General features: G+C 40.5%; 1 protein-coding gene across 3 annotated transcripts in view; it reads right to left on the bottom strand.

Moving 5' to 3' along the window:
• The window catches only part of PIEZO2 (piezo type mechanosensitive ion channel component 2), a 503,985-nt gene that overhangs the window by 50,449 nt on the left and 429,145 nt on the right, over positions 1–24,391 (bottom strand). For all 3 annotated transcript variants that reach the window (XM_090039669.1, XM_090039670.1, XM_090039671.1), the window contains 6 exons: positions 19,005–19,094; positions 15,381–15,502; positions 14,134–14,205; positions 10,183–10,286; positions 5,169–5,280; positions 2,192–2,257 (listed from right to left, as the gene is read on the bottom strand). In XM_090039669.1, coding sequence (XP_089895795.1) covers positions 2,192–2,257; positions 5,169–5,280; positions 10,183–10,286; positions 14,134–14,205; positions 15,381–15,502; positions 19,005–19,094 — 566 coding nt within the window. The remainder of the gene's footprint in view (positions 1–2,191; positions 2,258–5,168; positions 5,281–10,182; positions 10,287–14,133; positions 14,206–15,380; positions 15,503–19,004; positions 19,095–24,391) is intronic.

Below are 24,391 nucleotides of genomic sequence, written 5' to 3'. Positions count from 1 at the left end.
CCAGTGGACGCCCGACCTACATTGTGGAAGTGGGGATGAGACTATGCCACTGCACCCCCTTGGATCCACTCCTGCTCACATAAATGTTCCTCTGTGCAATGGAGTTTATCCTAGCCAGTTCTACTTTTACACTGGGAGTTTTCTAAGGATGAACTTGTCTCTTTAACCTGCCTAGGTACTCAAGTATCTGGGCAACATTACTCCAACTCTTTATCTCTTTATGTTCATCATTTCAATAGCCTCTTATAAACGTTTCACTCACACGTCTCTAACATTTATTGAACTGTGTAGTATGTTTGCTCCTACTTTCAAAATGTTTAACTAGTTGTGATCTTTATGCAGCTACACTGTGCATGTGTGCAGCTGCATAAAGAGCTCAATTAATTAAACATTGTGGATGTGTGTGTGTGTATTTTCTAAAATAAAAAAACCAGTACATTTTGTAAGGTGTAGATCAAAAAGTGTGTAAAAACCACTGTCTCTAAACACACAACAGTAGTTTTAGTTGGATTTGTTTTTATTAGCCGACTGATGGAAATCTGAATTAGTATTAGCATTACTAGTAGTATTTTTTTCACATCAGCTCTTGTCTGTGTGAATTCAAGTTAAAAATAAAATTTAGACCTAATTTCCCCCTATCATCACAAACAGACGTAGTCCTCTGTTTGAAGCAGTATCCACCCCTCTGTTAGGTTTCCCAATCACTAAGCACCATAGATAGGGACTCAAGATTGGACTAACTGACCTACAGGTCACAGAACATTTTACAGCAGTGGTTTTCAAACTTTCTTCATTTGTGGACCCCTGAAAAATGTTGAATGGAGGTGTGGACCCCTTTGGAACCTGCAAATGGAGGTGTGGACTCCTTTGAACTGTAAGCGAGGGTATTCATATACTTTTGATTGATCATAGTCCTCTTTCATGGGCCCCTTATACATAATCTGTGGACTCCCCATGGGTCCATGAACCACAGGTTGAAAACCAGTGTAGAGACTCTGTAACATTCAGCTAAAGTGTTTATATTTACTGAGTTTCACCAGCAGATGTCACTCAATGCCTTGGGGTGTGCCTGGTTTTAAACAGCAAGTAAAAGTCGGGCACTAACAAATTAATAAGCAAAAATTTAAAAACAAAACAAAACACTAATCTTAAAACAAGAGCAGCAACACCAATGACAATATCATGCCAAATAGTTTTTAAAATGACAAAAACATTATCTGAGGCGTTTCTAATCCAAGGTGCTGTTCCCACTGTCTTTGACTGTGATTGCATTTACTTCCATTTTTTTTTTTTTGGTAACATCATTATATCAATTGTTTTTGCACTTCCCTCAGTCTTTTTTCTGTATTACTGGATTTTTGAAGGATTTCATAGTTCACTTACTAAAGTATTATTCATATATACTTTAAGGTATTGGTCTTTAGGTTAACCAAAATCTTGGCACTGTGAGCTAAAGGAAAAAGCTATGATTCTTCCCTCTTAGCACCACACTTTCTCTATGTTTCAAACATACTCAATGCACAGTTTAAAAGAAAATCTAATATATACATGTGCATAGATATATAGTATATAAATGAACAGTCCACAAAGAGGTTTGGTTTTAAACACCCCCACACAATGGCAGATGATTTGTGCTGTTGAATTAATGGAGTAGCAGCTGTCTGCTTACTTGAAAGCCGCAGTCTACTTATACTGTTTGGCAGCTAATGGTATCTGATGGTCTCACCACAACGCCTTGCCATCGAGTTCTAGCCTAATCTAGAAGGTCATTTTTCTCTTAGGGGTGGAAGTCATTCAGTATACAATATTAATGAAGCTGTGGTTGTTCTGGTAGCTTTGTTGTTCTCTGCCATTGTTTTAAAAACAATCTTTTGGGGATCGATTACATCTAAACATTTTCAGAAGGGGAAACATATATTTCCATGGAAGACTGCTATTCTTGCTTAAAGGGTCACATGCAGTGAGGTAATGAGAATATGTTCTCCTCATTGCTGTCCCATCGACTTCAAGTGGGTGCTTGGCACTTTGGAATTGATTCAAGCTGTTACCTATAGCTTTTCACAACTATTTCCCTCCAGTTCTGGTAATATTTATTTTTTTGTAGCAAGTCCTCTTGCTTACATGCTGACACTAAGTCACTTGCACATTAACCATGCAAAATATCGGAGCAACCTCCTTTCTGCCAGCATACCTGGTCCATCTGATTTCTTTTTGACAGGTTCCTCTTCTTTGTCTTCACAATCAACGTCAATAACAGCTGCCAAATTAATATTCAAAGCAATTGTTAAAAGCCATTCTATATAGGTTTAAATGTAAATTATACTGAAAGTAAAGAGGGATTTCATGGCTATTTGAACAGAAGCGCTTGAATTCATCCTGCCTTAATAGAACACTTAGTTAATTGTTTACAATAACATTTCCTATGATTAATTATGACTGAGAAACAATCCCCAGATGGTATAAATCAGTGCCTCTCCACTTATTTCAGTAGAGTTATTTGGCCTTATACTGACTAAGGATATAGCCTTTAAAGCTTACTTGGTAGTCCTCTGGAAATTTTAACCTGTTTGTCCAGTTTTTTAACTGACTTCTGCCTCATTCATTAAGCTCAAATATTTCCATGTTGATTGAGGATACAACAGCATAATGAGGCATTTGACAGGCTGAAACAAAGCGTAAGGGTAGTTTTGAATCCACCATGTGTTCTAAATGGAACATTAATTTTAACATAGATAAAAGAAATCACAGCCATACCTAGGCCTTTGGAAAAGCATCCGACCAGCATCTTAGCTGATACATTAACACAGCAATTGTAGTTTCAGTGACAAAGAGTTAAAATGTTCCCTCTTTTTAACAGGATAGAAGGACTTTTAGCAAAACTGTTTCAGCCTCTAGAACTGGCAAATAAAACGTCTAATAAGTATTTTTCTCTGTTGGTTTTAAATTCAGAAACCCCTCAAGATTAGGAAGAAGCTTATGAACAAAACATTACAGAGACATGAACACTTTTGTGGTGCAAATAAAAGAATGTTAAATGTGAATGGTCATTCTTTGCTGTCTGCTAAATTCACTGGGGATGCTGGAAATATTTGGATCTATCATAAAGGAACATTCTACATGAACACTTAAATCCTCTGTGTCTGAAAAGAAAAGCTTCAGTTGCTACTATATGAAAGTGAACATCCACATTTGACAAATGCAGCAAAAAATATGCAAGCTTTTATATGGATTAATTTGAACTAGAGCTGGGAATTGTTTTTTTTTCCATTAGAAAATGTCAATTCATAAAAAATAAAACTTTTGCATGTATCAGTTTTGCTTAAGATGATATTTCTAATCAAAGATGAGATAGAGCCAAAGAGACTCTCTGTGGCCCCAAACTAGCCAATAGCCCAGTAGTTAGGGCACTTACCCAGGATGCAAGAAACCAATATTAGAGCACTTGCTCTGCCTGATTCAGGCCAAGCACTTGAACCCATGTCTCTTATAGTCTGGATGCATACTCAGAGTACTAAGCTATAAGCCCTCGTGGAATGGCTCACTCTTTCTCATTCACTGTCTCTCTCTCTCTCTGGCTTTCAAATGCTCTTAGTTTTGTCTCAATGAGGAACAGAAAAGCCACTGAAATCATGAAAACCTATGACGGGATGGGAAACCTATTTCCTGTCTAGCTCTGATGGGATAGGTGTTAGCACTTCTGTTGTCTTTTCCTTTCCACATATAAGTAGATCTATCTATTACTCCGTATGGATATGGAATAATTTATATAATTTATATTTAGATGAGTATTTAAATATATATAAACACTTTAACTGGCAAACATGTTCACAGAAACAGCAAGCTTCAGGGCACAGACAGAAGTGACAATTTTTTGCCTAATCTGGCCACAGAAAGCAGTTTATAGCTATGACCAAACACAAGTGTATGGCTGCAGACAGCTTCAAAAATGACCGATCAAGTAAAAATGTTTTACTTATGTTTTACTTTTACAAGATGTTTCAAAATAGAGTATTTTCTGTAACTTCTGCCTGCAATGCCTACCAGGCTGTCGCTGTTTTCAGAATGGGAGGGGGGAAAGGGAGCAGAGGGAGTTTGGTCTGGGGTTTTTTCAGCCCCTGCTGGAGGGTGGGGTAGGTGTAGTGGAGCCCTCGCCCAGTCCTCCCCCCCCCCCCCCCCCCCCCCCCCCCCCCCGAGGTAGGAAGGAGCTCCAATTCACACCCCCACCCTCCAGAACCAGCTGGAGAACCCCTAGAATGAGCAACCTCTGCTCCCTTTCCCCCATCCCATCCTGAAACAGGGAGAGAGGAGGGATCACTGCTAGGGGAAACCAGCTGCCTAGATTCCCCTCCTCCCTGGAACCAACAGTGAACTACTGTTTGTTCCAGGAGATTGTTGTAACTCATATCGCTTTCTGCAAAGCGTTCTCAATTACAGCAGGGAGCTGCACTTCTGTCTGTACCCTATATCTCTACAGAAACCAAGTTCTGAATGAACAAATGCCTGCAATAGAAACCTAATTCCAAGAGGTGTGCTAATTCTGGACTTTGAGAAGGACTGCATCTATTCTGATGAATGATGCCACTGATATGTCCAAATTCAGGGTGACACACTGTAACAAGACAGAGTTTAATATTGGAAAATACTTTCCCCGCCCCCAAGTGGTATTTGTCAGTCATAGAACACCTTTCCCATTAGTTAGCTTCTCTGTGCAGTTTTAAATATTACATCCCAAAAAGACCTTTTATGACCAAGCATCCTGAACCTAACTAACTCTTCCTGGGATGTCTTAGTTATGTTTCATAACAGTCACCTTGTTGCTCCTCCCTGTGATGTCCCCTAATGTTTATTACTCTGCACTGACAGAACATATCAATAGCCTTCCACTGTGGGTGACTTCAATATCAGGCGTGCACTGTCTGCCACGTCATCCAGGAAGCTGCCAAAAGTAAACTTTCTGTCAAGTCACAGCTTTCAACTCCACCCAGCCACTAGCAGTCACTTCATTAATAACACAAAGTCCCCTTGACAGGACTGAGAACATTATCTCTGTGAGGCCTCTTTCCTCAACAGCACTGAGAATATCATCTCTGTGATACTTTGGGTGCTTGCAGCATGGGAAATGACGGAAGGTTGATGCATGGTTCTGAAAAATTCAGGATCATATATACCATCTCCGGGTCTTTTTTGCCTCCGCTTCTCTGCCTTCCCAAACCATTTCTTCTCTTTGCGTCTCTGTCGGAGGGCAGTTTTGGGATCAGTAATCCAGGCCTGATAAACAAACTGAAGAGAACAAACTCATTTATTTCAAGGTTCTTCGTATTTTGAAAGTAAGCAGTAAAGTAAACCACAAACAGGAATATATATTTAGGGCAAACACATTCAGATCTGCAGGGGTGAGCAAACATTTTGAATCCCAATCCAAACACTACCCCTGAAGATCTGCTGAGCTTTCTTGTGCTATTTTTATTAACGTGAAACCAAATGTAAAAACACTTGTGGGTGGACCAGGTTTCATAAGAACCCACAAAAATTCATGCTCTGAACTTTGGGGATTAATACATTGCTGTGCACATGGATCACTTCATCTAAATCTTTCTAAGCAGTTTATATTTCTACTTGATCAGCATTGCAAATGAAGATGCTGTGAAATAAAAATTCTAATTGTAAGAGTTATAATCACCCAAGTAAAACAACCAACAGATGGCAATTTTCCAGGACTGTATTTGTGCCTGTAAACTTTTTATACTTCAAGAAATGTCCTCCCCGCTTTCCCCCACATATATTGCAATGGAATATTACAGAGGTCTGATAATGCAGTCAGGAATCAGTAGCAAAGAATTCCTGCATTTTCTTCTTGGTTTTGACAATAGCTCTCTTCCTTGCTTAAGCTTTCTACTTCTGTTTCTCCATCTGTTAGTAGATAGTAGGCACATCTACACATGCAATTAATTCAAAGTAATAAACTCCAGCACATACTATGCCAGAGCTTATTGCTCCCAGGGGCTATGTTTAACACATGTGCCCAGGACCATAGCAAGCTGAGCTGGGTTGGAGCAGCCCCAGCTGGCACAGGGCCCCAGGGGTCAGCCTGCCATCCCACAGCTGCTCCAACCTGGCTCAACATGCTGAAGAAGGACTGGCTGGGGTACAAGGCTGTGGGGCTGGCAGTGTGCAGGCAGCCCTACATTGTACCACCCTTGTGCCCCAGCCAGTCCTGACAGTGTGCAGTAAATAATTCTGCTGTAGGATAGTATTTGTATTTACAACCATTAACCTACAGTGGAGTTAATTAGTTTCCTGTGGTCTAATAGGGACACATCTGTAGATATGGAGACTTTATTATGGAGCTAATTATAAATGTCTTGTGTAGATGTATCCAGTAAGACTTACTGATGATAATGGGATTCTGTGGGGATGAAATGAATAGTTAATGAGCTTAATCCTGTTTACCATACTCATATGAATAGGTCTGTTGATATACATAAACTAACCAGGTGTTGGTCTAATGTTTATTAAGTGATATAGCACTTAATTATGATCCCATATGAGCAATTAAAAAACCCACAATGACAGAGTATTAATTCTTTTTATAACCTGTGAGTAACAGGAACAAGAGAAACTAACATTTATTTTGCAGCAACTTGAAGCAAAAGTCGTTGCACTTTTGTTCTTGTTATGTTTTTCATTGAAAACATTTTAAAAATTTCAACTGTTTTTACATCTTTATTCATTTCTAGTCAACATAATCATCTACCTGTAGCCAGAGAGCATGCAAATACATGCACTAAATAAAGCAGACTAAGAGCTCCATCAGTTTGTAAGACAAGCATGCACACAATTACATGAACAAACCTCTGTCTCAGGAAAGCTGAAATTATCCATTATAAGTGATAACATAGTAAATTTTATTTTTCTTTATAAATGTTGGGTACATTTTTATATACAGAAGTCATTTTTCATCATTAGAAGTACAATCTTTTTTTTTTAAATTGTCAAAAACTGTGTTTTTCTAAATTTGGAAGGAGAAAAATTTTCATATTCATTCTGATTTGTCAGTGTGCATAGTTGCTGAGGAAATAAGTTAGCTCAGGAAACCTCTTTCAAATCCTTTTATAGTAAGCGCTTTTTTCTGTATTTCTCTGGATTGTCCAATATATGTACCATATGAAAAACGCCCTGACCTAGAAGGCAATGGATTTTCTTTTGCTTTTAAAGTAACAGTTGATAATAAAGGAGGAAGATACTGGTCAGTTGCTCTAATGTGCTACATAAATTACTGTAAACTGAGCACTGTCAAAATCTAATATTGAACAGCTTGTGGTGAAGTCCTGTTGTATCTACAATCAACTGCATACCAAGAAGAGCATAGAGATGAGTGACAAACCAGAATAAGGGAGACAGTGAGAGCATAAATAAAAGAAATGAAATAAGTAAAGCCCATGGTAAATAATGGGATATTTCAGCTTGGGCTTGGTTAAATTACATGTAATTTTGCTTTAGAATTTTAGTATTGGACAACCCTTACCAAGCAAGAACTTGCAGGTTCTGAAGCTGGTACAGTTTATCAAAAATACATTTAGTGCTTACTGTGAAGTACCATGATATATATATGGAATTCAAAATCTTAAGCAGTTAAATTGCTTAATTTATCTGAGGAAGATGAAAATGCTTAGGAAGCACAAATCAGATTAATCATCATCTAGGTCATCAGGGGAAAGTACTAAAAGATGAATCTGGGAGGGAATATTTACTTGGTTAGATTACCCTATGGTCTTGCCAGCTTTCTGAGAATGATACCACAGAGGCTATAGTTTCATGCAGCTTCATGGGACCCTCTTCCAATGCATCTGGCTCTGCATTTTTTCTCTGAGACCACACTTAAAATAAGAGACCATTATTTCTATATTTTCTACTTCTAAAAGTTCTACTGACAATTTTGAATATTTACAAAGCTTTTCACTGTTATAACTCTTCATGAAGTTCATAAAAGAGGAAAAATGCAGACAAGCACAGTGGTGTGCATAATGCCAAAATGCTATGGAATGGACTCACATACTAGTGAACTTTTGTGAAATGTCAAATACCTTTGCAGCTCTGATTAAATACTGAAGAATAGTTTTAGGTAGTTTAATGACAGACTTTGGCAAGGCTAAAATGGCTGAAGCAAATTTTCCAATAGCTCTCTATAAAGAAGGGCAATGCAAGAGCAGTTAGTAGAAACAAGAACACTGTTAATAAAAAGATATGCATTATGTGTTTCTGATTAGACTGTTAATAAAGGATTTACATTCATTTTAAACAATGTGACAAAAACAATGCATGCTGTTTACCACAACCTTTCCATTAGAATATTTGCACTAACTCATTATGTATAATACTTTTTATTAAGTAAAACATTTTATCTAGTCAATAAATGTAAACCCCAGTGGATGGTGAAGCTGAGGAGGATATTGCTATAATCCAATGAAAAGTAAGTGTTAAAAAAGGTTATTTATATTTTTTTAAAAAGCAGCAATTAAAAATAATTGTAATAGGATTTAGAACAAACGTCATGTTAAAAGTGTTAGTATTGTTTTTGCTCTAGGTTGTGTGGAATACAGAGTGTTGACCAAACAATTAACAAGCTACTAACAAGCAAATGTACTTTTCTGCCTGCGCCAACCTTCTTAAAAATGTCATCCTTAGTTCCCACATGCAAACCTGGACATGCAAGTGGGAAGGGTTTATTTTTAGGTGATGGCCTGAGGCTCAGCAGGCAGATGGAACAGAGTGTTTCTTCATGAGTGCTACAGAGCCTTATTTTCAAGGGTTGGGACACACAGAGTGGGACCCGGAAGGGGGAAAAGGATGTATACTTCTCAGCAATGCTTGCAGGAGTGGCATGGAAGAGGTATCGGTATGGCATAAGAAAACAGTCTCTACAAAGTCTTAAGCCTGCATGTAACTGGACAGGAATCCTCATTTACATGAAGTTGTAAGAGGAGACTGAGGGGGGACTTTGTGGCTGCCTACAACTTTATCAGGGGCCAGCAGCAGGGACTCGGGGAAAGTCTGTTCACCAGGCCCCCCCTTGGAGTCACCAGGAACAATGGCCACAAGCTGAGGGAGGATAGGCTTAGGTTAGATATTAGGAAGAACTACTTTACGGTAAGGGTGGCCAGAGCCTGGAATAGGCTTCCCAGAGAGGTGGTGCTCTCACCTTCCCTGGAAATCTTCAAGAGGAGACTGGATAGGCACCTGGCTGGGGTCTTATGACCCCTGCCACCCCCAGTGCTCCTTTCTGCCCATGGCAGGGGTCAGACTACATGATCTGTCTAGGTCCCTTCCGACTCATTGATTCTATGATTCTATGATAAGTTACAACTGCACTTAATTTTTCACAGGATCAGGTGTTTGGTATCTCTGAAAATCAGGCCTTATACAGTAACACTCCTATAAAGATTTAAACATTTGTAATTTTACATATGCAGGCTCAGTGCTCAGCACCTGTCTATATTACGCCCTCAGTTGCCTTCCTTTAATCTCTGCACACCTGAATCATCCTTCTGATTCACCATGATCTTCTACATTATTTTATTAACAATAAAAGTAAAATACAGTTTTGCAGAGTAACATTAAGTTACTAGATCCTTTTCTCCTTTGAAATAAACTTTCCTGATACACTCATCTCTTATCCCTAACCTCTACTCAGAAATAAGCTTTAATTTGCAAGCAAGGAACCCCTTTATGAAAAGGTGTTGATTACAGTGACCATTACATCGACCAGCAGTAACTTTTCAAAGCAGAATCATACAGGCATTCAGAAGCAATGCCAAAAACTAGATAACTAACTCCCTTGTCTTTATTGTAATAAAGAAAAATGAAGTCCATGTTAAGGAAGTTTTTCTTTTTTTTAATACTTTTCATATACAAGTGAACAAAGATCCTATTCCACTACAGTTTTTACATTTCAGAAATTTGGCAAAGTTAACAGCAGGCAACACTGTATTTTAAATTGGCAAGAACCTTTATATTCCATACATCTCAGATCAACTTCAGACACAAAAGCTGCAGGGAGTTTAAACTTTATGTGATGGTATCATGAGAAGCTTATACATTGACTCTAATTCTCTCTGTAGGAACAAGTTCAAGTGCCAACCACGTAACTGGATTGGCATGGAATATACCCCTTCAGTACTGTACCTGGAATGCGGATTTTTTCCGAGGTTCTTCCTCTTCCTTTTTTTCCTCTTCCTCCTCTTCTTCACTATCCGTCTCAAACAAATAATAATCTCCACTTCTGACCACTAAGTGAAATAAAATATCTGCTTATTTTTTGCTAAAAAAAAGCAACTTTTATTCTGAATTGCCCCAAAGATGTATAAACAAACATCCAGTTATTAAAGAGATCATGAGCAGGAGATGTGGAAACAGAAGAAACAAGAGATAAAGAGGACTCTGTGCCAGACAGATTATTTGGTATTAGCATACATGACATTTTGGGCAGGATGAAAACTAGAAAATGTGTGCATTATAGTTTATAAATCATCACTATCAGAAGAAAATGGGCTGGCAAAATGTAAAGAAAAAGCTTGAATTTGAGCAAGTTGTTACCTTAAAATTTTAGAGGAATTTGACAGATAGTTAAACCTAACATATCCAGGATTGATAATAATAAGAAAAGTCCAGCAGTGAACTAAATGGCAGTATATAAGCTGTACCACTGGACAAAAAGGAAAGAAACATAGTTTAAGGGCTGAAGCATCATTTAGGCTACACAATAAGATTGTATTAACTGTTTTTCCCCCAGCTTTCAAACTTTGATGAGGTAATGGAAAACCTTGGCTTGTTTAAAATGAATCATTTGAATATTAGTAAACATGATCACAAATGAGGTTAATTTTTTGCCCATGGTTTCAGAAAGAATCTGAAACCTTGATACATTAGAGATGCAGAGTAAATGAACTGGGCCTTATATCCTTGAACAGAAGCAATGTTTTTGTTTCTTAAAAGATAACAGGCCTACATGAACGAACAAGGGAAAAAATAAAAACTTAGGCAAAGAGCAAGAGAAAAATCAAAGTCACAGCATTACATTTGGCAGTGAAGACTGGTAAAGTAATGTCTGCATGTAAGCTAAAAGATTTAAAGGACTAAATGTCACTTAGTAAGGACATATGAGCAGTATAAATTTATATAAAAACTGTATGTTTAACCCTCATTATAAAACTTCTGGAAAAATGACAATAGCTTCAATCCTATTCAATCAGACCTTGCATTCTATATATTTCCTTCTGATCATCTGAACACTACTAATCCCATGAAAAGCTCCAGCTTATGCCTGAGGTAGAAGTTGCCAGCGCTCTGTCCAAAAACAAGATGACTACACAAGGTGTCCAATGTAAAATTACATTAAAATAAAGGCAACTGTGTCTATCTGCATGGGCATCTGTCCCTCTGCAACCCCCTCGTTGCATCAGTGCAACCCTGCGTGGACTGTAGGCTATGTTCACATTGCTTCCATACCACACCTAGGAGAGCCAACATGAAGCATGCCCCACACAATTGCTCCCATCGAATCCTGGAAATAAGGCAATGCCATGACCTTAGAACGGTGCTGTGTGAGAGCCATGAAGCTGACCCAAGATACAGGACTTCAGAATATCCTGGGTGCACTCAACATCATGTTAAGGTGGTGGCTCTGTTGCCTTACTTTCAGCCATGCATGGAGCAGAAGCAAGTGGTCAGGGTAAGATTCATGACAACATCCAGAGATATGGCCCAGAGTGAATGTAGATTTGCCCTAATAATCCGCTTGAATGTATCTGATTAAAGATTAAAAAAAATCTAATAAGAGAAAAACATTCCAATAAGTTTAAAATATTCCACATCTGCCCCTCTAAGTATATCCACAGCAAATATACTTAAAAAACCCTGAAAACTTGCAGGAAGATTTATACTTGAAAGGCCTCTCTAATCTACAGTACTTCTTCAGGAAAAATTCCAGTTGTTGCCAATGGAAGTTCTCTCTACAAAAGATCAGCAGGATGAGGTCTACCATATTTTGGGCACTGAGCAGTATAATCTATTGCCATGGATCTGTACTATAGTAGTATCTAAATGCCCGTCAGAGCCCCAAGAATGTTCTACAATCACACATGTAGACTGGCAATCTGTTTCCAAGCTTTTCATTCCAATATTTCTGAAGGGACACTATAACTTAACAATACAGTCCCCTAAGAATGCTACAAAATAAGCAGAAAGGAAGGTATGATTGAACAGCAATAATGCACTCTCACAGATACACATCGGAATGGAACAGGGTGCAAAGTCAGCCATCTAAGAGGCTTACTGAAATCCTGGCCACACTGAATCTACTCACAGATCCTTCCCCTTCTCATGGTGCAAGTAAGCTTTAAGGCAGCATTCCTTTTTTTCTTGAAACTCATAGTGGACTCTCTTCTAATCTGGGTATCTCTGAAGGAAGAGGGAGCTGGCAGGTACAGGGATCTAAGGACCAAGAGCTCTGCCTGAACCTCTTCATCAGAGCAGAATTATTACAAGCAGAGAGCCTCTATGCAAGGCATTCCTGTTGACTCTGATTCCTGCTGATTTTCATGGAGGTTCAAAGGCCTGTTCTAAAGGACTGGAGGAGCCCTGTTTCCAATGAAGGAACTATATGGGAGAGAGGCCAATGCAGAAAACCTTATGAATGTTTCCCACACTCTTCTCATAGTGGGATCAAATCCAAAACATAAATATATTGTAATTTCAAAATATATTTAAGTGCAGAACAACTGAAACTAAAGAAAATAAAAGAGATAAAAGAAATAAAAAGGCAAAATAGTCCAAAGTAGTAAATATCAGAACTGACTTAACTGGCTAACACATCAGACTCCAGTAACTCAGTTCCCTACCAGTGTAAATGCAACCAACAAACACAAACCAATACTTCTTACAAAATGAAGAGTGTTTTTTTCACATTTTCCTTCAGAAATATCTTTTGCTTTCTACAAAAAGATGCCACAAAAATATTATGGAGCATTTCAAAATGGTATACCTTTGAGGGAGAAGAAAAGCTTTTCTGTGTATATTCACTTTCTGAGTCTATGAACTTTCACTCAGTAAGTTCTACACTGCTTATTTCTTCTGGGTAAACCCTTGTGCCCTACGGATGTGGTAGGAAACTCAAAAGAAGGTCATCAGTGCTGTGATGCTTTCCACAAGTTTTTGCATTATTGCAATAATTAATTTAAATAATGCTCACTGTTTAAATACCAAAATGCATGTTGTTCCCTAAGAACGTTATATAATGAGGGAGAAACAAATTGGAAAGAGCCGAAGTCAAATGCCTCTCTCTGGGCAGTTCTGTTTACGAAAAAAATGGTATGAGGAGTAACAAGAGACCATATCCAATTCCTTCCCAAATGACTGTAGCCTGAAATTGAAATGAAAAAAAAAAACATTTCTAATTGTAGTTGGGACTTATTTCCTTACTGTTGTTTTAAATGAAACTAGAATAACAATGAGCTTGTCTCACAAAACTTTTGAAAAAGGATAGGTCTCTCTAAAGTAGCATTATGCCCTTTAGAAAAAGAAAGATATAGGCACAGTTTACTTGTGACTTGATAAAAATAAATGTTCACTATGTTGTAAAATACTGAGTAAAATACAGAGAATTAGACATGTGGAATGTGCAATTTGATTGTGGTGTCTAATAAGCAACTTTAGGGATATAAAGTGATCATTTAAAAGTTTTTCAAATATTTAATTTTAATCTTGCATCCTAATCAGTGCTATATACTGAAAAAAATAGATATTTTTCTGATATTTGACAAATAGCTGATACCCTTTATAATACAATGCCTGACTTTGTATCTGTGATAGATTATTTTGCTTCCTGGTTTTGTCTGACCTGACAGTATTGCAAACTCTTGGAAGCGTCTAGATCCATGTTATGTGCAAATGCACAGTACTATTAATTGGGTCCCTTACAGTTCAAAGTTGAAGTAATGGATTCATACAATCAAGTATTCTATCAAGTCACAATCATAAAACCATGCATAAAACAAACAGGCCATGGGAATGCCTTCATTCTGGTCAAGGATATAAGGGTTAAATCCATGTATTTGTAAAATGATTAGGAAAACCTACTGGAAGCATGATCAACCCAAGGCCGCCACCACAGCTTTTTTTTGCCCTTGGCTTTCTCTTTGTCTGCTTCTCCTAAAATAAAATATGGCCATATATTAATTTTACAGAATGAGAGACATGTTTCTTACACTTTGTTTAATCACTTGTTATCTTTCTTAATAGATCTAAACTGCAAAATCATGTCAGATGCTAGGTCTTCTAAACATATTCAGAAAAAAATATCTGTGTATTAAGAGTTAGCACAAAATGCTAACCCACTAACAATAATTAAAATAGTATTTCAGTACGATTATAGTATAAAAGTTTACAGTGTTGATTTTTAAATATTTAGACTCAAATGTTATACTTATCTGCAATTTCAAAAATACCTCCTTTAAAACCTGGCATATTTTGATGTGTATTTAAAAGAAATTATTAGCATTCAGACATTCATTACATACTCAAGGTTTTCACGGATTTTCCATGAAAGTGATAAAAAAAAATCAAACAAGAAGAGGTTACAGTCGCCAGTTATATTTCATCACTTGCTATAATTTTATTGTCTACCCAGCATTCATTTGTAAATGCCATAAAAATATTTGGAAATTTAATTTAATCAGTGATTAATGGAAATTGATATCTGGAGAATATAACATTAATTGTTGCAAGCTGCGAAAACCGTGTTATTACTTGTTCATTCCATGAAAAATAAACATACATGCCCCCCCAAAAACCCTCCCCCAATTATTTTTAATCACTGACTTTCATCCTAAATCAGATACCCTTGAAAACTATGGTACTTCAAGATGACTTTATCTATCTTAGTGTCAAGAATATTTTATCTATTATGGTACTTTGAATAATATTTAAAAATGCATGGATTTCAATGTTTTAAAAAAATTTACAGCAGCCAAGAACAGGTGCCTGGGAAAATGTAAATCTCTGTCTGTTGTAGTGTTTCAAACAGCCATTTCTCAAACAAATCTCTGTTATTCAGCTCCTTGTTGAAAACAAAAAGCATATCTGTTTACATCAAAGAAATCATTTTCTCAAAAGCTTCCTGTAGTACAAAAACCAGATACTTGTTTAGTTGAATCAAGCTACATGGTGAGATTTCACCAACAATACTCGTTGAGTCAGTGTTTTATTATGATTGTACAGTGCACTTTCATACTTGAGCAACACGCAATAAACACTAGCCCTACTGAGTTCTTATCACTGAGCTCTGACTTCTAATACACTGATGACACAGTAACAATTAGGGGTACCTTCATCATCTTCTTCAGAAACTTTTTGAATGTCTTGTCCCTCTATTGATTCTTGATTCATACTCAGCATTCTTTCTTTACCCTTTTTATATTTCTGTTGCCTGGCTTTGATGCGGTCCATCCTAGCAAAGAGAACAACACTGTCATATGCTGTTCTTGACTTTTTTGGAACCACAAGGAAGCTTTTTAGCTTTTACTTGCATGTACACTCATATATATACACAACCACATATGTATACATCCTTATAAACACATAGACCACGACCACACTGGAAGTCCAGAGCCTCATTTGTGAGACTGGCTGAGGCTGTGGGCTATGCAGATGGAGCACTCAGTCAGCCTGGAGACTGGGAACTGCCTTGTAACATTTAACTTCTGCAGCTGGTGTACTCCACATGGACGTTTTACTCAAGGATAAAATATTGACCGTAAGTTTTGGCCTATTGTTAGTTCAAGAAATTGAAAACTTCATGATTATACAAATCAAGGTCTCAGCTATGCCGTACAGGCTTAGTTTTGTGTTTTGGGCCATGTGGAACTAGCGGCTCCAGGTAGAGCTCTGTTGAAGGGAACCTAGATCCTAAAGAATTGCTTCTGAAGTTTGCCCCCACTCAGCAGGTATGCATCTAGCTCTGCAGCCTGACAAAGGTGTCACATATTTCCTCTTATGCACCACATGTTCTGCAGAAGTGAAAGAACTCCAGTTTTGTTCAGTTGTAACAAAGGCATACAAAGGCTGGGGGAAGTGGGTATGTTGACTCTTCTTGTGGATTTATGGAACAATCTGGTTTCCAATAAGGGGTTGATCAAAAGTCCAGTGAAGTCAACAATAATTTTTTGGTAGGCCCCTAAGTTTTTGTATCAGACTCTTGAATACCCACATTTCATAGAACAACAATAATAAAAAGAAATCACACCTTAAATGACCAGTTTAGAATTGATAGGATTAAAAACTGTAGTGACCTAAATGTGTCATAGTTTTATCATTATACTTTTCATGTGATAAATCTGGCCATTTGTAAGATACAGAGTTATATTCCAACTCTACAGCTACCGTATATATTCATCTGGACATTTTTATTATATTCCAATGAATGGACAGATTTCTTATCCTAGTGTTGAAGTACCACTAGTTTCTCTCAGTCCATCAAGCTGACTTAGTTGTTCTACATTTCCTGCTGTATTGACAGTTTTTTGCATCCTATCTACCCTAAACAGTATGAAGTATTGATGTGCATTACTGAATACAATAAAACAAGCTCACATTGACTTCGCTTTTGTTGAAGTCTGACATACCTGAAACTTAAAGTCTTAATTTTTTACGCTATTTATGTTGTTGTTATTATTATAAAGTAATATCAGCACCTTGACCTTAAACTTGTCTTTGCAGAATTAACAAACCATGATGAATTCCAGGACAGGCATATCTTTCTTGGCTGTTCATACAAGCTGCAGTTCATACAAGCGCAGAGCAGAACCATCCACAGCACATATGCCTCATGGAAAAGATTTATGTGGGAAGAGTGGCCAGAGAGGGAAGTTTTGTAATTACCTCAATTAGGCAGGTGTGGAGGAGACTGTTGGGAACAGGTCAAGGGAAGGGCAACTGAGGCTTTGACAGCTGAGGAGGAAACAGTTAGGGCTTCTGGCACTTGGGGAGGCACTGAAGGCAGTTGGGGATTAAGAAAAAAAGCACATTAGCTGGATGTAACAGAAACTGAGTGACTGGGTTATCTTTATAAAGAAAAAGGTTCTTCAGATGAGTTGGGCTGGAAAAAGCAATTCAGTCAAGGTCATAGAAAAAAGTAATCCTCAATGAGAAAAGGGAATTACAACAAAACAAAGAATTCCAGTATAATAAGTGCTACTATGAATAAAGACATCCAGAATGAAAAACCTGAAATTCATAGAGTTTTGCCATTGATTTCAGTGGTGCCAGGATTTCACTCAGTGTTTTCAGTTCACAGTGAATTTTTGGTTCACAAATCAGCTGTGAATCTGAGCTTTTCTGACTAACCCCTACTGCTGAAGTTTTTGGGTTTTATCCTGTCCCTTGCATCTCATTTGCTAGCCTCTTTAACCAGTGCCTCTGGCAAAACTTGGCTAACATGAACTTTCCTGCTTATAGCCTGGCTACCCCCTCATTAGCATCATAAAGGGATTTTTCATTTGAGTATTTATCCCTTTCCTAATTTTCTGGGAGATGGGAAGAGACAGAACAAGGCAGCGATTAGCCAAAAAAACAAACAAAAAAAGAAAGAAAATGCGGGGCACAGTATTTCCCTCTTGTTGTATATTACTTGAACTTGTATCACACAACATAGAAAAACACAAAGCAAAAGAAAACACTGCATCTTATACAGAAAAAACACAATTTTAAAACCTAGACAGTCTCTTAAAGATACAGTTCATGCTGTCATATTAGCTAAAATTATGAGCTCTGAAACAGCCAAAAATGTTAGTATTTAAGTTTTCTTCATTACATTTATAAGTTAAAAAAATGTAGCAATGAGTAGAGAGATTTACACTTGCTATCTTTATTTATAGAAAACAGCTATTTATAGCAGAGGTTTCTGGCTTTCTGCAGATTTAGGAAGTCAATACTGCCTTGGCTTATATTTGGTTCATATTCATAAGATTCACTAACTACACAATCATTATGACTAAACACAGGTGACTAGCAAACGGGGTATGGGGGGGCACATGTCTCCCCTGAGATTGGCCCCTGACTCTGCGCTGCTCAGGATGGGGCAGTTTTTTTGCTGTGTGGGCCTGTGGGGTGTGTGTGTGTGTATGGGTGAGGGCACTAAGCTGTGGCACAGAAGTATAGGAGTGGATATAGGGCTTTTGGCCCTCCAGTGGACCTGCACACCAATTGTGCCTCCCCAGACTCAGGAGGCACCAGTCACCCCTGTGCATAAAGGGATAATTTTACATGAATGCTTAAATTCTGGAGCACAATTCCATAGCTGCGGATGGATTCTGCAGCTGCAGAGTAATGCAATAAAGAGATCTCTTAGCATAAAATATATTATTTCTATAATCATGAACTCATTTTTTGGAAACACACCAACATGAAAACACTTGAAACAACACACAGGGATGTAGACGAAAGTAGGAAAAAGTAATCTAGAGCAGTGTTTCTCAGCTCATGGCCCATGGTCCACTGGTGGTCCATAGATGTAGCATATGTTGCTGAAGGCTGGATAGAGGAAGGTAGTCAGCTGAGTGTGGGCAGTCTTGTGTCAGTATGCCATCTGTTCTGAATGGGAAGCAGTGTAGTTGTCCTTGTGCATCACTGATAGCAGGCTAGTTGTGCCAGATGCAATGACACATTAACAGAACTGTATAGCTTCCAGTTTGGGAGGTACAGTACAAAAAGATAGTTAAGATATACCTGAATGGCACATTTTGTGCTAAACTAAGATACTCTACCACATTACTTCCAGTTCTGATTATACTACCGCCAGTTCTGGAGGTCATATGGACAACTTTGCAGTTGTTATGGTGGGCTAAGGGGATCTAGAAAGCTTGAGAATCAGTGTTCTAGAGAGTTAGACAAATGCAAACGAAATATCACTGGTCAATGAAATATTAAAAAGAAAAGAGAAAGAGAGTCCATACTGTCTCTTCAGTTGGTCCATTGATTTTTTCTCTTCTTCAATTCTGGCCTTGACAGCTTTGACAATTGTGGCCTGGAAAAGTTCAGCACCTCTACAGAAGAAATGAGGGAAACATAATGTTATTATATGTTCCAGTTAAGCAAGAAAAAATGCAGAGAGAAGTTTACTTCATAAAATGCTTACATGTACATACATTTGTGACAAAAATCACCACCACAAGGTCAGTAAAGAAATGAGAAGCAATCACAGAATAGCAAGTAATTTGTTTTCTGGCAATCATTACATGAGTGTAAGATGTATAGTTACTGCAGTCATTATTCAGGGACTCCAATTCAAAGACCTCAAGGACTCAAACTCAAAATGAGCTCAAAGCCTCAGTAAGAATTTCCTGCACAATAATATTGAGCCAAGGGGCCAGCTATTAAGTTCAGCTCTTCTTGCTATAGTACAGGGGTGGGCAATTATTTCAGGTGGAAGGCTGCTTAATGAGGTTTGGTGAGATTTTGAGGGCTGCAGAGGTAGCCCCACCCCTTGACGGCTGCCCTGACCCGAATTAAATATCTTGGGACCAGAAGTCCTACTCCTAACCCCTGATCTTTACCACCAGAAGTCCCTCACCTTGGCCACCTAAAATACTCTTCGGAGGGGGTGGAGGATTGACAGTTTACAGCCAGAAAAAGTCCAAATCATACACTAAAAATCAAACACCTATTGTAACATTTTTAAATTTTCTTATAAAAAAATATATTTGTCATGATTTATGTTTGCATACTGTATATAGAGGTGATTGCATAATAATACAAAAATAATTTTTTAGTTCTGTATACTGTGTGGGGAGGGGTTGGGGATGGGTGTGGGTGTACAGTGGGGTGTGGGGCTGTGTGTGCGTCCATGCTGGGGTGTGAAGATGTATGTGTGTGGGAGTTTGTGAGGGGTTGTGGCTGTGTGTGTGGGGGGGCATAGGTTATATGTGGAGGGGTTGTGAGGGCAGGATGTAGGCATTTGTGGGGTGTGACAGAGGGTGGGGGTTATGTGGACGTCCCCACACTCCCCCCATGGCACAGCAGCAGGTGGGGGAACTTGGGATGCTTGTGTCTAGTGCAGGCACTGCTGCCCGGTGGTGTGTGACTCTAGCCAGTGCTGGACAGTTCAGCGAGACACACAGCTCGGCTGGGCTGCTTCTATAACTGGCACTCTCTGCCATGCACACCCAGCCCTGACATTAGCAAGCCACAGGAGGGAAGCCCCACATACTGGAGCCAGCTGCCTTCAGTGCTCCCTGCCGCACAGGTCCCAGGACTCCGTGGGGGGGTGGGGAGGGGCAGGGGCCAGTGTTTGCCTCCACTTCTAGCAGGGTCCTGGGATTGGTGTGGCAGGGAGCAGTGAAGACAGCCAGCTCCAGCAAATGGGGCTTCCCTCCAGTGGCATGCAAGTGTTGTGGCTGCACATGCACAGCGGGGTGTGCTGGAGATAGAGGCAACCACCTGGGCTGTGCCCCTTGCTGTGATGTGCAGTGCTGGCCAGGTGCACGAATGAGCTCCAGCACCTGCATGGACACGAGCGCCCTGAGCACCTGCACCTTCTGCTGCTGCTGCTGCTGCTGCTGCCTGTGGAGGCTGCATACCAAAGGGGGAATGTGGAGGGAATTCCCACACCCCCCACACCCACATCCTGCCCACCCAAGCTCCATGCTCCTGCCATCCCCCTGAGCATGGGCTCTGTGCTACTGCCAGCCTCAGCCCCACAATCTGTGCTCCTGCCCAGCTGCATCTCCTTCCCCACCTCCATCCCCACCACTTCCCTACCTGGTGTCTGGAGTGAGTAGGATGCTGGGAAAGCTAAGGGGCCCTGTCAGGGCTGTGGGATGCTGTGGGTGGGGAGTGAGGGGCACTGGAAGGGCCAGGGGGTAGTGGGTCATAAGTAAGGGGCAATGGCAGGGCCAGGAGGCTGTGAGTGGGGAGTGAGGGGCACCAGCAGGGCTGGGGGGCTGAGGGGCAGGAGTGAGAGACCCTGGGAGGGGCAGGTGGTTGTGGGTTTGGAGTTAGGTGCACCATCAGGGCTAGAGAGCTATGGGTTGGAAGTGAGGGGCAATGGCATGGACAGGGCACTGGCATATCAAGGTCGCTCAGCACCACAAAGCAGTGTTGGGGGACAGCCACAGCTGGAATTATGTCCTGGTGAGCCAAGGGGGTAGGGAGAACTCTGATTTTCCATGATAAAAAACCCCAAATCAAATGCCAAAATTTATAGGTTTTTAGAATTTATTTTATTTTAATTCCCCTCCCCCGTCAACAAAGGTGGAACCACCCGCGGGCAGTGGGTCAGGTCCTATGAAGAGAGGCTAAAGGGCCTGAATCTATTCAACCTCCACAAGAGAAGGCTGAGAGGGGATCTGGTGGCCTTTTACAAATGCACCGGGGGGGAGGACCAGCAGAAATTGGGGAGGGGTCTGTTCCATCGGCACCACTAGGGGCTACTAGGAATAATGGCCACAAATTGTTAGAGAGAAGGTTCAGGCTGGGCATCAGTAGGCATTACTTTATGGTCAGGGCTGCCAAGCTCTGGAATGGACTCCCAAGGGAGGTGGTTGTCTCTCCTACCTTGGGGGTCTTCAACAGGAGGCTGGATAGATATCTGGCTGGGGTGGTATGACCCCAGCACTTGTTCCTGCCTGGGGCAGGGGGTCAGAACTGATGATCTGTTTAGATCCCTTCTGACCCTAAGCACTATGATACATGACTGAAAATTTGAAAAAATAATGCTCCACAGTAGAACTCAGTCCAGAACTGGCTGAGATTGCATAGAAGAGGTTAAAGGGCACAGAGGTAGGTGCAGAGCCACATATAAGCTTCTTTTAACATATTCAGTGAAACTCACTCTTGCACAAATAACAGAATCATAGAAAATTAGGAGGTCATCTAGGGTAGGGACAGAAGGTATATATACATTGGTATAAATGATCAGAAACCAGTTCAGTTCTGTAACATAACAGAAGTTCAGTGCACATAAACCATTTTCAAAATGGCCAAAACTGGTTTAAGATAAAACTGGATGGATGTAGTATCAGATTTAACTGATATAATTTAAATCGGTTTATTGAACTCCTATCCCAGATCACCTCTAGATTCAAGGTAACTCTCAGTCCCCCTATATCCCAGAATGCTTTGCACCTCTCCCTCAAGCCCTCCCCATCACAGGGTGGGTGGGCTAAGCTTGGTCCAAGCTGCTCCAGCCAAGCAGGGAGGCACGCTCTAGCGACTCCCTGGCTTCTGGCCTGGGCCACTGTAGGCATGTGGCTGCATTTCTGAAATTAAAATGAGTTTTGGTTCATTTGCTTATGAGTTCTATTTATGCCATTTAGACTAACCTGAAAAGATTTAATTGATTCAGCCTTAGACTTTTTGACTGTCTGTATTTAGCCCTAGTCCAACCCGCTGTTCAAAGCAGCACCATCTCCAACTATATCATCTGAGCCAAGGCTTTGTCTAACTAGGTCCTGAAAACCTCTAAGGGCAGAGATTCTACAACCTCTTCCAGTGTTTTACCTCCCCGCCATGAGGTTTTTTCCTAAGAGAGAGATAATCTCATAGGCTTCAGTCTCATAGGACATGCACCTTTTTGTTGGTCATCTCTGAGAGGGCGAATTATATCTAACCCAATCAGCCGAATAGAATTCCACTTTTAAAGGAAGAAATCCCTTAAAGATTTCCTTTCAGTAGATGTGAGCCAATTCTGCCCACACAAACACAAAAATGTGTTTTGTACATGCATTTCTCTGAAAAGAATTTGGCTTGTTACATCTAAACCAAAGTTGACACAAGAAAATTACAAGTGTGTGCTCAAGTCCAAGAGCATAAGGTAATAATACCCTGTCACCCTTGAATTGTTTCTTTCTCCACAGAACACTTCTGTAATTGTGATCTCTAAGGAGAGCTTGAGTCCCCGCCATTTTAAACAGGAAGGGTGACTAACAGGCTCTTTTCCTTCAAAAGGTTACAGCTTTTGAATTCATACTCCAATGTGTTGAAATGGAGAACAAGCTGAATGCCACATCAAGGTTGTAGGGATCCTTATGAATAGAGGTGCACCAATACATTGGTTCCATATTGGATTGGCACTGACATAGGGAAAATTGACAGTATCAGAAAACAGCTTTTTTTTTTGCTGGATGTGGCTCATAACGTGGCCAATAAATGCCCTGTGCACAACCACAGTCGCAGCATGCACGTGGCCAGGAGTGCAGCCTGGCAGCTTGGAGAGCAGAATCTGGCTGGTAAGTCTGTTGTGGGGGAAGGGTGGGAGGAAGGAAAGAGCATGGGGGAGCAGATTGAGGCCCCCATTATAAGGAAGGGAGTGGGGCTGGGGCAGGGTCCGGCGTGGCATAGCCAGGGCAGGGAGGGCCATAGGACGGAGCCATGAGCAGCTTGTCCAGGGGACATGGAGGGAGGGGGCAACTCCTGCCCTCCACACACCCCACGAGGGCATGGGTATTTGTGCCCCTGGATCCATGCACAGGGAAAGGGTGGGCTGCCGCTGTGGGCTGGGGTCAGGCTGGGCTGTGCTTGGGATGGGGGGTGGTCATGGGGGGGCTATGGTGAATTTTGGGGTGGCTGCAGCCCCCCCATATCCCTCTGCCAGGGCCACTGCTGCCCAGCCTGAGTACAGCTTGGCCCAGCACCTAGTCAGGAAGAGCCCAGTGCAGCCCCTGGCTCCAGCCCACAGTGGCAGCCCACCCTCACCTTGCAGACAGATGCAAGGGCACACACCCCGCATGCCCTCCCGAGATGCGTGCAGTGGTGGGAGCTGCCCTCACTGTACCTCCTGGATGAGCCCCTTGCAGCTCTGTGCTGCACCCCACTTCACCCTGGCTGTGCGCTGCCCCTGCCTCACTCTCTCTCTCTCATTGCGAGGGCCTCAATCGTCCCCCATGCCCCTCACCCCTTCCCCCATAGCAGACTTACCAGCCCAATGCTGGTCTCCAAGCTGCCTGGCTGTGTATCAGAATCAGACTGGTATTGGCTGATATGGCTCATTAAAAATCAGCCATCAGTATCAGCCTAAAAAATCTCTATCAATGCACCCCTACTTCATGAAGAATAGGAAGTGTGTACAGGAAGTCCTTGGATTTAGTTCCTGAAAACCATGTCTTAAGTCGAAACGTTGTACTCGGAACCAATTTTCCCATAGGAAACAATGTTATAAATGGGGGATTGTTCCTGAACCAAGGCCCAATACCCTATTTTCACCAAAAAATAACCCAGAATTTTGTACTCAATCAATTATAGATGAGTAACATAGTGACATTAAAGTATTTATATTGTAAATAGCAATCATATTGATTTTGGAAGGACTTCTTTGAGGTGACTTTGCTGGACTTTTTGAAGGGCT

The sequence above is a fragment of the Crocodylus siamensis genome, chromosome 3 (genome assembly GCF_052110815.1).
Source record: "Crocodylus siamensis isolate JL-2025a chromosome 3, ASM5211081v1, whole genome shotgun sequence".
In the NCBI taxonomy this organism is placed as follows: domain Eukaryota; kingdom Metazoa; phylum Chordata; order Crocodylia; family Crocodylidae; genus Crocodylus; species Crocodylus siamensis.
Note: the sequence above shows the minus strand (reverse complement) of the source record. Positions and strands in the feature narration are given on the sequence as shown.